Source organism: Desmodus rotundus, chromosome 1 (genome assembly GCF_022682495.2).
Source record: "Desmodus rotundus isolate HL8 chromosome 1, HLdesRot8A.1, whole genome shotgun sequence".
NCBI lineage: Eukaryota > Metazoa > Chordata > Mammalia > Chiroptera > Phyllostomidae > Desmodus > Desmodus rotundus.
This window is the reverse complement of record NC_071387.1, coordinates 197,668,432-197,680,810: the sequence shown is the minus strand read 5'-3', so window position 1 is coordinate 197,680,810 and position 12,379 is coordinate 197,668,432. Positions and strand designations below refer to the sequence as shown.

At 40.3% G+C, this 12,379-nt stretch overlaps 1 protein-coding gene across 6 annotated transcripts in view; it reads right to left on the bottom strand.

The window, feature by feature from the left end:
* Nucleotides 1-3,988: 3,988 nt before the first annotated feature.
* Nucleotides 3,989-12,379, bottom strand: part of CDH6 (cadherin 6) — a 130,478-nt gene continuing 122,087 nt past the window's right edge. For all 6 annotated transcript variants that reach the window (XM_053914050.1, XM_071219735.1, XM_045186356.2 and 3 more), the window contains one exon: nucleotides 3,989-9,974. In XM_053914050.1, coding sequence (XP_053770025.1) covers nucleotides 9,484-9,974 — 491 coding nt within the window. In that variant the 3' untranslated portion in view covers nucleotides 3,989-9,483. The remainder of the gene's footprint in view (nucleotides 9,975-12,379) is intronic.

The following is a 12,379-nucleotide window of genomic DNA, read 5'->3' as shown; positions in this document are numbered from 1 at the left end:
AAAAACTTCAGATCAATAACCTTCAGCCTTCCCATTTTGTGGTGGCTGAGAGGACAGACAGGAAGGGTTAAGAGAATTATCGTGTTTTTTTTTTTTTTTTTTTTTTTTCTGGAATCCATCTACTCTTCTAACTCCCTTAGCAGGCCAGCTGTAAGCTTTGACTATGCCTGATCTTCCTTCAAACCCTAACTCTTCATGTTACCTTAGCCCCTTATAACCTAGCTGTTACATCAGTGAAAGGTTGTGGGAGGAAACCCTAAATGACTAAAGTTGAGTTTCTGTTGCTCACGGGAACCAAGGCTCAAAACAGAAATGAAGTTCAGTTATACTTTTAGTGTGTTAACAAAGATCTGTAGCTATTACTCTGCCATACCACCTAACTGGGCCAAGTTGGGTTTTCCGGGGCTGTCACAGACACCCTGTTATTGGGTGGGTGCCTGTATTCCATGGGCATTCGTGGTCAGAGCAGGTCTCCCTTCTTCCTCCTCCTTTAGGCACAGAGGCTGGGCTGCCCGGAAGAGCAGCAGGAAGTTCTGGTTCCTTTCCTCTCCCTCTCATGTAGGGTGACCATGTAGGGGCCACTGTCACCCTACAAAGGTCTTACCACAGTTTGATCTTTGAAATATCAATATTGTCAAGATGATTATTATATAATCAGTTAGAGCTTTTGCAGTCTTGGGGGGTGTTTCCTATTTCTTGGAAATATTTTTCCTTGGGAACACTGTCCCAATTTTATAATATGAATTACTTGGGTAATGAGGGTTAATAGGCAGAATTTTGCTTTTCAGATTCCCCCCCCCCCCCCCCAAACGTTTGGTCTGATCTTATAGGGAGGAATGTCTTTGAGGCTGCAGCCAGCAGCAGGGGCCAAACTCCTCTGAATTTGTATTAAAAAAACCCCCAGAATCCTTTTTTCCTTCCAATATTTCTCTCAAATGGATGAGAGTGGAGTGCACATATAAAGGGGGAGTGAGTTTAATTCTAATTCCTGTGATAGGACCTAAGGACACATGACCCCACTCTGTCTGTGAAATGGGAATGACACAGCCTATTACACGGGGCTTTTGTGAGAGTTCTATTAAGTCATATCTATGATAGTTATTTCAAAAGTGCTGTGTGAGAGTAAGGCATTATCATCAGACAGCTACGCAAAGTTAGAAGCTTTAATAAAACCCATCCTTCATGTGCTACACGAAGACATTTTCTTACCAATGTGCAAACAAGATATATTTGCCATTGAAAGTTAAGTTTTTGTGACTAGATGGCTCAGGAAGCAATAAAGATGATCAAATATGTAAAGGGAGACATTTTACAAAAGGGATAAGTATGTTATAGACAGAAGTAGGAGACAATCTACTTCTTTTAAAGAGCCATATCTGTTCATAGCATATTTGGAAAAGTATTGAATTCAGGACTGTGAGACCTGAAAAAGGGATCTAAAGAACCAGGGTGTCGTTCAGTATAAAATGTGTAGCCAGGCAAAGGAAGATTAACGACAGGAGATTAATCCATGGCGGTCCTGGAGGGAAGGCTGCGCACCGAGCAGTGTGTGCGCCTGGAATTTTATCCCGGCATTCCTGTCACCTTGACCCCTGCCTGGCCCACAGTAGGTTCTCCAACCACTTTTGCAGAATGAACGTAATGAGTGTGGGGAGGTTCATGAGTATCACTGAAGGGAGATACATCAATCAAGCAGATATTATACCTGGATTGTCCAAACAAAGAGATGCATGCTTGTTGGTTCGGATTTATGAAATAAAGGTGTGAGCTAATTACAATGGCAGACTGAGCCTTTTAGCTTCCTCAATTATTAAAATTTTTGACAATCTCAGGGTCAGAATGCTCTTCCCAAATATCTGTGGTGAGTAGTCAGCAAAACTTAGAATAAAAGAAAAGAAGTCTCACTGGAGAACGTAATCTCTTAGGGTTGGGACGGCAAACAGGTCAGCACTGTTCTGTTGCTGATGGCTGCTGCGGCCCTCCCATTAGAGATTCTAAGGAGACATCTAGGGGATCTGTGAGTCAACTGACTGGAAATATTTACCGTGGGCGCTGGAGTCAGGGATGGGACACAAACACCTCTTACATGGGATTTCAACTTGAAGGTTGAATTTGTAAATGACTTCCCACCTGTTCTTCTGATAACAGCCTCTTGATTATCGTGGAATATGGCTTATTATGGTGACTAAAACTGGGGGGGGATTGGGATACGTATTGCGAGATTGATAGAGACTGAAGCTGTGCTCACCAGACACACATGTGTTGGTGTGTGTGCAGCTCGCAGCCTCTGTCCAGTTAGTTTGAGCCATATGACTGAGTTCTGGCCGAGGAGATGTGAGCAGAAGTTACGTAAATGATGCATAGGCCCTGACCCTTAGAAACAGCTCATGTGGTCATCCAGCAAACTCTCCCCTGCTGCCACCTTACACCTTGGAGCATTGTGTTCCAAATGGCAAGCTGCGAGAGCAAGAAAGGCCCACAACCACCATGAACTTCGTGAGATTGGCACACAAACTTTATGGAGATTTTGGATTTTGTCTGTTGCATTCTGAATTACTCTAATACATACTAATAATTATTATGGGAAATGGTTTGTTATGGTGTGGATTTCACCTTTCTAAATGTTTGCAAAATCCCCTCTCTGACCTGCATCTTTCAGACAGCACGTTGTACTTTGTGCCTATGTTACCATTAGGTCAGGGAACTTTCCAGCAGACTCTGCCTGCCCTGGGGTGCTGCAGAGCTGGGGGCGGGTGGGACTTGGCTCCAGTGTACTGTGCCTACTGTTCAATGGACTTATCCTTCAAAAAGTGTACTCCTAACAGCATCATTCCTTTCCATGGATTTCTGTACCTGACCAACTTAACTTGAAACCAAATAGCAAAAACCAAAAAATTAAAAGAAAACAATGTCAAAAATCAGCTGCTCCAGCACGGGTGGTCCTCTGTGTTCTGGTGCTACATGACCTTTCCAGGCCGAGACCCCTTCAGGGACCTCAGCTGAGATCAATGGCATTGCTTAAACATTCCTCTCTTTTCTATCTTTCCCCAGCTATTCTTTTTGATTTCTTATCTTCCTTTATCTGAACCCTACTAATTCCTATCCCTCCCACACACTGCCTCCACAGTGGGCAGAAACAAGCTCACCTTTCCATGGGCACTTTCACGTGTACCTCCCTGAAGACATCTCCGTGCCCCCTTCTGGTGGGCACTGTCATTATGTACTGGTGATACTTATGGCAGCCCCTCCTCCTAGACCGTGTGCTTCTGGAAGGAGGGCAAATACAGCTGTCTGGCTTACCATCCAATGTTCTATAGCACACAGCAGAGTGTCTGTGATATACTGAACAAATGAATGAATAAACGAAATTCTCCTTTGCAAAGCTATGAATTCTCCCGGTTTAGAAATTACGAAATAGCCTCCGTAAAAATAGGAGACAGGTTAAAAAAGAACAAATGCGTAGAATACTATAGCTCTGAATATACTAAAAACATTTTATTTACTCCTAGTCTCAGGATGCTGGAAGGATTTTATTATTTCCTCCCAGTCCGGGTCTTGTTTTGCCTTTTTCTTTTTTAAATCAAAGGTCCACAGACAATTGTCTTTATGGGAGTGAAGTAAAGGATGGAGATTTTAGATGGACAAAAATATAGAACTTAAAAAAAAATCTAACGCAATTGCCATGAGGATAGACAGCTTTCTTCTCAACAGAGAGACTCCATAAATAACAGCAGAATCCTGGGTGTCCCGCCAGTCAGAGTACGCATGGCAGTGCCAGCACGCTACGTATTTCTGGCTGGAAGAAACTATGCTTTTACAAGCTCATTATTATATAACAAGTTGGCTCTTTCTGTTTCGCTATCTGGGAGGTTAAAACAACAGATTCGGAAAGATCAACTGTGCATCCACGTGTGCATTTTTAAAACTCCAATTACAAACAGTGGTTTGAGAGAAGTGGAAAAAAACAAGTTAGAAAAAAACAGTTTATTAAGTAATATCATATAAATAACTTGTTACAAAAATTGATTTGCAAAAGGCATATTGACTCTTTGTGAGAAATCACTTTTTAAATTGCATCCTTTTCAAATGTATATGTCTAAGAAAACAAAGGGAAATAAAAGAAGCCATTTCCGGGAGCGTGGATTTGCCATTTGGACTGCTACACAAGGCCTGGCCACGTTGAGCTAAAAGCTTAATTGTCTCAACCCGTCTCTTCCAATACAGAAAACTTTCTCGTGCAACCGGGAAGTCTGACAGTCTCCCCAACTAGAAATGCTGAGGAAAGCTGAGTGGTGATGGTTTCCACCAGGTGTTCTCCTTGCTGAAGACCCAAGCAATCTTGAAAAAACGAAATGCACTGTAGCCAGTAAATCTTCCAAGGTGGCATCAGCTTCCATTTGTACTTGGGAGTATTTTTAATTAAAAACAATCAATACTCGAAAGCTTTGATTTTGGGGGTTGAAAATCACAAATCACAGTAGGAGAATGCCAAATGGCCTTAGCTTGATACTACTGAAGACGCCTGTAGCATTTATTATAAGGCCTATTCTTACGCAGTTTGCGCTCAAAGCAATGAAAATAATCACAAACAAAACAGTACAATGGATTTGAAGTGTTCCTAGGTTTCTCCCGAGCAGGTCAGTTTCTCGTTTGCTGCACAGCATTCCCCTCCGATGCCTAGTAATTCTATACATTTGGCTCCTTAATAAACACTAAACTGATAGATCATAGAAAACTAAAAGCTTATAGAAGGTGCCTCTAGACATATTTACAGGAATAGCACAGTCTCGCAAGAAAGACCAAGATCTCATTATAGTGGAATACTTTTTTCACAATGCTGGGCCCATGCCTCATTTGTCAAATTAACCCCATTTGAGGAGAAGTTTGAGTTTGTGGTCCATGGGTTTTCAAAAAAAAAAAAAATAGAATTAAGTAACTTGTAAAAGCTCTTTTGAAATTAATCTAATAACCTGGTGTCCCTTCAGCTAAGTGCCTTGGCCCTGTCTGAAATACAGCTGGTAATCGGCTCTGTTTCCATTTGACCTCCTTTTGGCACTTTCATCTGCTGGCTCTGGCGGGCTAATGTTCCCCCCAAATTAAACAATGAAAATGCATCATAAATAAGATATTATAAAATGGGGAGTAGATTAAAGATTGTCTGAGCAATGCTTAAATTAAACTGACGATGCAGAGACCATAAACTTGGGGCTTTAAAAATGAGTTATTTCTTTATTAACTTTTAACAAGTGTATGAGTCAATGTATTTCTTTGTAAGAGGGTATTGCTCTGCACGTTAAATATGGCCGGGGTCTGATATATTTTAGTAGAAAATTATCCCTTTAGAAAATTATTCCATAAAGATGCCAGAGGGAGTTAAAAAATGCTGCAACTGTAATAGCGCTGAACTTCTAAGGAGACCATCCAGGAATTCTGTATTCTCTGGAAAAGAAAGCTGCTTGTCAGACTTAAGAAATGTTCGTCTTCCTGAAGATCCACTCGCACAGTCTTAATCTTTCCACTCTTACAACCTGATAAACAAGGCCGACTTGCAGGGCTAATGCAAACACAGCGGACTGCTTAGATTTTCAATCCCCTGTCACAATTCAAAGATTTCACTGAGATAAAAACATAAAAAACAAAATGACACTAAAATGACCCTTTTCAGAGGACCTTTCAAAATAGTGGGGATCATGACTTTTTAGCGTTCTTCCAAAGTAATTGTACTACTTCAGAATTAGCAACTAGAAAACAGTAATTTATTTGGTGGTGAATTTCCTGGGGGAAATACATTTAGCTGTACCTGATTTAAATATTTAGTTTGTTGTCAGGAGTCATCTCTGTTCTTTTCTTTCAACTGCATAGTCTTTCCATCCTCAAGTATACAAAATTGAGGAATGCTTAATCATAGTTTATACATTATTATCTCCAATAAAATATGCATTTCTTGCAAACATTTGACATAAAATATTGTTCAAATTGGGATATCTAAAATTTATATACTTGACAATGAAAATAATGGGACATTCTAAAATTAATTTGGATCCATAAAATTTGGATGCTTCTAAGATAAAGATTCAACTTTTTAGAACTTTTCGCACAACTTTTTGGGAGCTGGAAATGAAAACTCAACGACAAATTTTTATACTGAGTTAAAATTAAATAGAAAATGGAGTGAATTTGTATCTGAAAATGGAGTCAATTTGCATTTGACCCTCCCTTTATGAACCTAAACCTTAACGCTAAGTAAAGCTCTGTAAAAAATAAAAAAGAAGAAAACAAAACAAAACGAAAACCCCCCACTTTTCCTGTGCCCAGAGCCTCTCTCCTACGGTTCTGTGGAACCAGCCGTTCTTTTCCTCCATTTGAGTTAGTTTTTTAATTGGGGACAAATAGTTTCTAGGCCTTTCAGCAGGAAGTGGCCACTTATGTACAATGGCTTAATGTTTTTGCAATTTCGGCCTACTCCTGTGGACCTCTTCATGGTGCAAAGAAATTCTCCTCTTTGCGTAGAGGGGGAAAACTCAGAAAGCCCTCAAAGTTCTTGAAGCAACCCATAAAAACAATCAGCTAATATTGACTGAATTTCAGTTTCTCAGTGATTAAAGCAAATATTAAAATTTCACCTCTTCCCACTTTCCATATTTCTCATCACTAACAAGTAATATCAGGACAGAGACAATGTGAAAAGTGAGCCGAAAGTCAATTTTCTTCAGTCATTATTCGTGTTGACCCTGGTTCTTGATCTGATATCTTGGTGGGAAGGAAGTTAGACTCAGGCAGAATGGAACTGTGGCTCTTATTGTTTCCATGATGTTAAAGAGTCTTAATTATAGGAAAATATTACTGAAATTTGATGCTTACAGGACGCTACTGCTAAATATTCGGCTCCAGTCTCAAATTATCCAATTTCTTAGAGCCTGACTTCATCATCAGGTTTTACGGTAAGAGACTAAACAGTTATTTCAATATTTAGTCATATTAACCTGTCCTTGGTACATTGCATCATTTTCAGGATGGGATAAAATATCCTGCCAGTTACATCTCAAATATTCCACTACAGAACTACTTGCTTGCACTCACGAGGAGAGAGTAACCCTTACCCTTAAATATTAGAAGTTGCTAGCGTCAACCCTCAGACATTCCAATTAGTGCCAAAAAGTTCAAAAGAAAGATTTCTGATGATAGCTTTTTTTTATAGGACTTTCTTGATTCAATTTGTTACATGACATGAAACATAAAGATAGAGAACTCTTCAATTTTACAGTAAGTCATGTGATTAAGGTGCTCTTCTATTGCTATAAATAACTACTTCTTATTAATTAACTTTACTAAGCTATCTTTTTTCAGTACTTACCTGTGACTATGATATGTATTGATTCATTACAGTAAAGCCCTCCTGTAGTATTTTGTTTGCATTCCTCTCTCTCTCTCTCTCTCTGTATATGTGTGTGTGTGTGTGAAGAACTAGGAAAGAAAACCATAAAAGCAGGAAATAACCCAAGCATGAAATACTTGTTAGTATACAGGAAGTACTTTACAAAATAGGAAAACATTCAGGAAACACAAGGAATAATATGGTTGTAAAAGTTTTTCACTCTAAATGGGTAATCCAAAACACTACATTTCTCTTATTTTAAAGGTGTCCTCTTTAGTTCCTGGGTAATACGCTTATTTAAAACCTAACTAGACAACAGTGTGTTTCCAAATAGAAATTATGTGCCGATAGGACATTATCCCCGAATGGATATGACACTAAGATTAGCTGTAGAAAATTAACATTAATTGAAAATAAATCTCTAAGACTAATAATTGAAGTCAGCATATTCTTAAGTACATATATACAGAGCCTTTTTTTAAAGTTTTCAAAATAAGGATATTTTCATTACAGTACTTGGGAAATTTCTGATGACTGCACAGGAAAATTCTGACGGTAAAAAGCATTAGAACAACCATATGAAATAAATGATTTGAACCTGCCAAAGGAATAGTTCAGTTCAGTTGGGTCTTCTGGATAATAACTCTGATGCTAATTGCATAATTAGAGAAATAATAGATTGGGTGGATTGTACATTACTTTTCTGTCATAGTTTGAGACCATTACTTTATCATTAGTGCAAAGACAAAGATAGCAAGGTTGCTATGGAAACAAAGTTAAAAACAATGAAAAAATATTAATGCTTTTGAAAGTCAACTAGCATTTCAATTCCGATCTTAAACACTCTTAGTGTAGGGAATCCAACTTTTCCCTTTGTAAGCGTCTTCCAAGCATGTCATATGTAGGTTTCACCATGATTTCAATGTCCATCTATGCCTATCATGTCATATAAATATATAAGTGTTTCTGTATGTGAAGGACAGGGTATGAGGTTCAAGTGTGGCTGGCTCTTACCACCCCATTAAACTCCGAGAGTGGGATTTAAGTTTTACTTAATCTGCCTTTACTAATGAGACGATTTAGTAAGAAGTATCTGAAGAATATGAATTATTGTACTTCACACTGCTACTTTCAAGTATATATTAGAATAATACTGACGACAACTACAGACAAGGAGTTAAAATTTATCTCAGAAAAGTTCCTGCAAGAACTTTTAAACAGTTAGACTTATTTGTAATTAACCTACTGATAGTTGAAATAATTTCAAGTGATTTGTGGTACATTTGGTGGCCCAGACTTTAAAATATGCTAAATATTTCCTTTGTTAACATTATTAGCTATTTTCCCTTTTCCTTTTTATGGTAGAAGGGCAAACTGTTGTGTGTCTCATAAATAAAAAATTATGAGTGAGTGGTAAGGAATGAGGTCTTCTAATTACTATTTTTTTTGGTTGCTGTTTTTGAATGTTGCTATTTAATTTGCTTCTATCCCTACAGAGGAACGAGAATGTTAAAACATTGGTGGACTTCATGCTTTGAATAGTCATTGGTGCCGGAAAAAGTTCTTGAAGAACAAACAGGATGGGCAAATGTCATTTTAAAATCTTTGTGACAGAAATACACACCCATATAGCTGATATGCCAGGAACAACTTCGCGGCCGTTCCTCCCTCCTTTCATTGACTGAAACTGTATTTTATCATTGGAGAACAATCCCTCAGCCCATCAGCAGGCAAGAGGCCGAGTCGGACCAGTCGGGCCCCGAGTGGATGGAGCGCAGTAGAAAGGCCAGGCCGGGGGACCAAGCGGGCCCCAAACTGGCCCTGCGAAAACTGGGGGAACCCTTCCTGCCCCCCACCCTCCCCTCCAGCATGTGCCTGTGGGCTGACATGGTTAACTGGATGGATGCGCTAAAAAATAAACGTGTGCCTCTTGGGAGCTCATAAAAGTGTACTAGAAAAAGGTCCCTAACGTTGGATCCACACGACTGCAGCCCCTGGCCTTGGGGACGGGCGGAGCAGACAACCCTTCACGGAGCAGTGGATAAATAGAAAGAAATAGCCACTTCACACAGTTCGGTGTCGTCCTGGAACATGAAAAAGGCAACATATTAGGAGTCCTTGTCACTGTCCGCCCCTCCGTACATATCGGCCAGCTTTTTGAACCGAGGCCCCCAGTCACTAAGGTAATCGTAGTCTTGGTCTCCGTCCGTGGTCACCGACTCCAGCGAGCTCAGCGAATCCGCCACAGAGCCGGTGCCCTCGTAGGCGTAGGTGGCCAAGGAGTCGTAGGGCGGGGCCGTGGGGTCCGCGTCGTTCTCCTTTAGCCTTTGGTTAATGAAATCTCGGACGTCGGTGTTATCTCGAGCTGCTGGAGTCCGTCGGGGGAGAAAAAGGGCTTCGGGCACAATGTCCCTGCGCAATTTGCTGTCCTCTATGGCTTCGGGATTCCTCAGGGTGCCGATATCAAAGGCCTGGGTGTCCTCCTCGCCACCGCCTTCGTCGTTGTAACTGACAATATTGTCTCTGATGTCCTCTTTGGAAATGATCAAAGGCTCTTTTTTCCGCTGCCGCCTCAGAGCTGCAAACAACACCACTGTCACTGGAGACAGAAACAAGACAGAAAGGGAAGGGGAAGTTAATTTGCCACCCAATTAATGCCGGGGAGACACACTGGGCTCCACTTGCAAGTTTTAAAGTCCTCGAGGAAAGTGCAGACTCAACTTTTATTTCTTTAAGGGTGCAGTTGCCTTCATGCATGATCAAACCGGGACCCAAAAGAAATGGGGTAAATATTTGAAAGAAGGTGGCAATTTAAGTAGAGGATGAAACACTGTCATATTTTGTCAGTAGTTCCTTTTTGCTTTGAAAGAACAAACTAGTTTCAAGGGAACGAAAAAGATAAAATACTAAAAAATAAATAAATAATAAATAACTAAAAAGCCCAGCCAGAGCGAGAGTATTGCAATAAGAGTGCAGATTGTGCTGAGCACCTAAAACGCTCGGAAACCGCTTCAAAGCACAAGGCTGGCACCTTCTAAATGTGTTGGAGGTTTGCATAACTCCACATCTAAAATAACTTTTGCACTATGCCTTCCTTTTTGTTTTCCTGAGAAAAGTGTAAAATTAGTTTCAAACCCGAAGTGGAGATGTGAATATTTGCATACTTTTCCCAAATAGGAGAAAATATTGCGGATCATACCTGGAGAGACCCAGATACAATTCAGAAAGCCATCTTGGACTTCAAGATCAGCCCATACAAAGGGGTCAGGTAATAATACACATGCCAGATTATTTCTGTTCAAGCTAAGCAAAATACACACATTAAGCAGGAACTAAAAAAAGAAAAAATCTTTCAAAGGTTCATAAATTTGTTGTCTGGATGTTCATTCTTTTCATTTTTCCTCCGAACTCAAATTAGAGACAAAGCAAGAATTGTGTTTAAATAGCTCCTGATATCTCCTCACAGCTGGCTGGCTAGAACACAGCTGGCTACCTGCAGAGAGACACAGCTACAAATGGATATATGGGGGGGGGGGGGAAATAAAAATGTAGCAACAGCTTAGAGAGCAAACAGCTATCCAGGGCAGAAAATGCATTGTTAAAATGGGTTTGTCCGGGGGAGTTTATTACAGGAAGTACCAGTAACGTCTCTTTATTCACTCATCCATTTTTTTTTTTGAGCCATGAAAATTGAATGATCACAATAAGCATCATAAAATAATGGCTTTTGGTGGATATATGTATCTACGTATATAATAATGGGTACATGCATAGTCTTGTGTCTATATATTAACAGTTTAGTTGTTAATAGTATTACTAATTGGTTATCTATTGGGAGAGTTCTATGCGTCAAGCACTGGGCTAAGAGCTTTACATACTGATCTCATTTAATTATCATAGTAGCTCTACAAAATAGGTACCATTATTTTACATAGAGGAAATTGAGGGTGAGAGATGTCACATGTACAAGCAATTGAAATCCAAGCCAGGAGACTGACAAGCCCACACTCTACCATGCTTTCACACATATTTGGGTTATAGACCATTTTTCAAGGATATACAATTTTGCCTTTTTCGAATGTGTGGTTGTTATTGTTTGCATTCTCTTTTGCTGCCAGAGAATATTCTGATGCCTCATTTGTCACATCCATGCAGGGTATTCATTCATTCATTCATTCAATAAATATTTATGTAGTGCCTACTCTGTTCTATGCACTATAAATTAAAAAGTTGGCCAAGACCTCTGCCGTAATAAGGTAGGCAGGTGGTCATGGAAGATGGAGACAGAAGATAAACAATGTGCACAATAAACAAGAAAATTATTAGAAGGTGATACGTAGAGCAGAATCAGAAGTATGGGAGCGCTTCTATGCATGTTTGAGGGGCTGTATATGTTTTTTAGGGGGTGGATTGCATCGTTGAGAAAGTGACATTTGGGCAAAGGTGTGAGGAATCATCTGAGGAACTCTCTGGTGAAGGGAACAGAGCTAGAGGGTCCTGGAGAGGGACGGTGCCAGGGGCGTCTGAGGAACAGCCAGGAGCCCCTGTGGCTGGATCAGAAGGAGCCAGGAGAGGAGAGCATAGGAGGGGCTGCCTCGTGGGGTTGTGGGTGCTTCTCGGCCTTCACTTTGCTCTGGGGTCTGGGTGAGTGGAAACTGCAAGCCTTAGGGCAGAGGGGGGTCATGTTATTCTTTTTATTCTGCTTTGCAGTGTGATCAGAGACAGGCATTTGGAAACAGAATGTTGTAAGTAAGGATAGCCTTTGGGATTAGAGAATAGAATCAAGCTAATTTACTCTCAACGGATTATACTCTCTATACTCTCTCGGGTTTGTTCTCTTATTTAAGGCAGGCATTTCTCACTTCCTACATCCTTTTCCAGCTCAAGTTACCTATATCTATCATCTTAGTCCTATGCGCACCTCAAAGTGCAGTTGTGTAGCTGAGGGCACATTGCCCTTAAAAGGCTTTTACTCATTGCCTGCTTCTCCTATAGCTACCACTG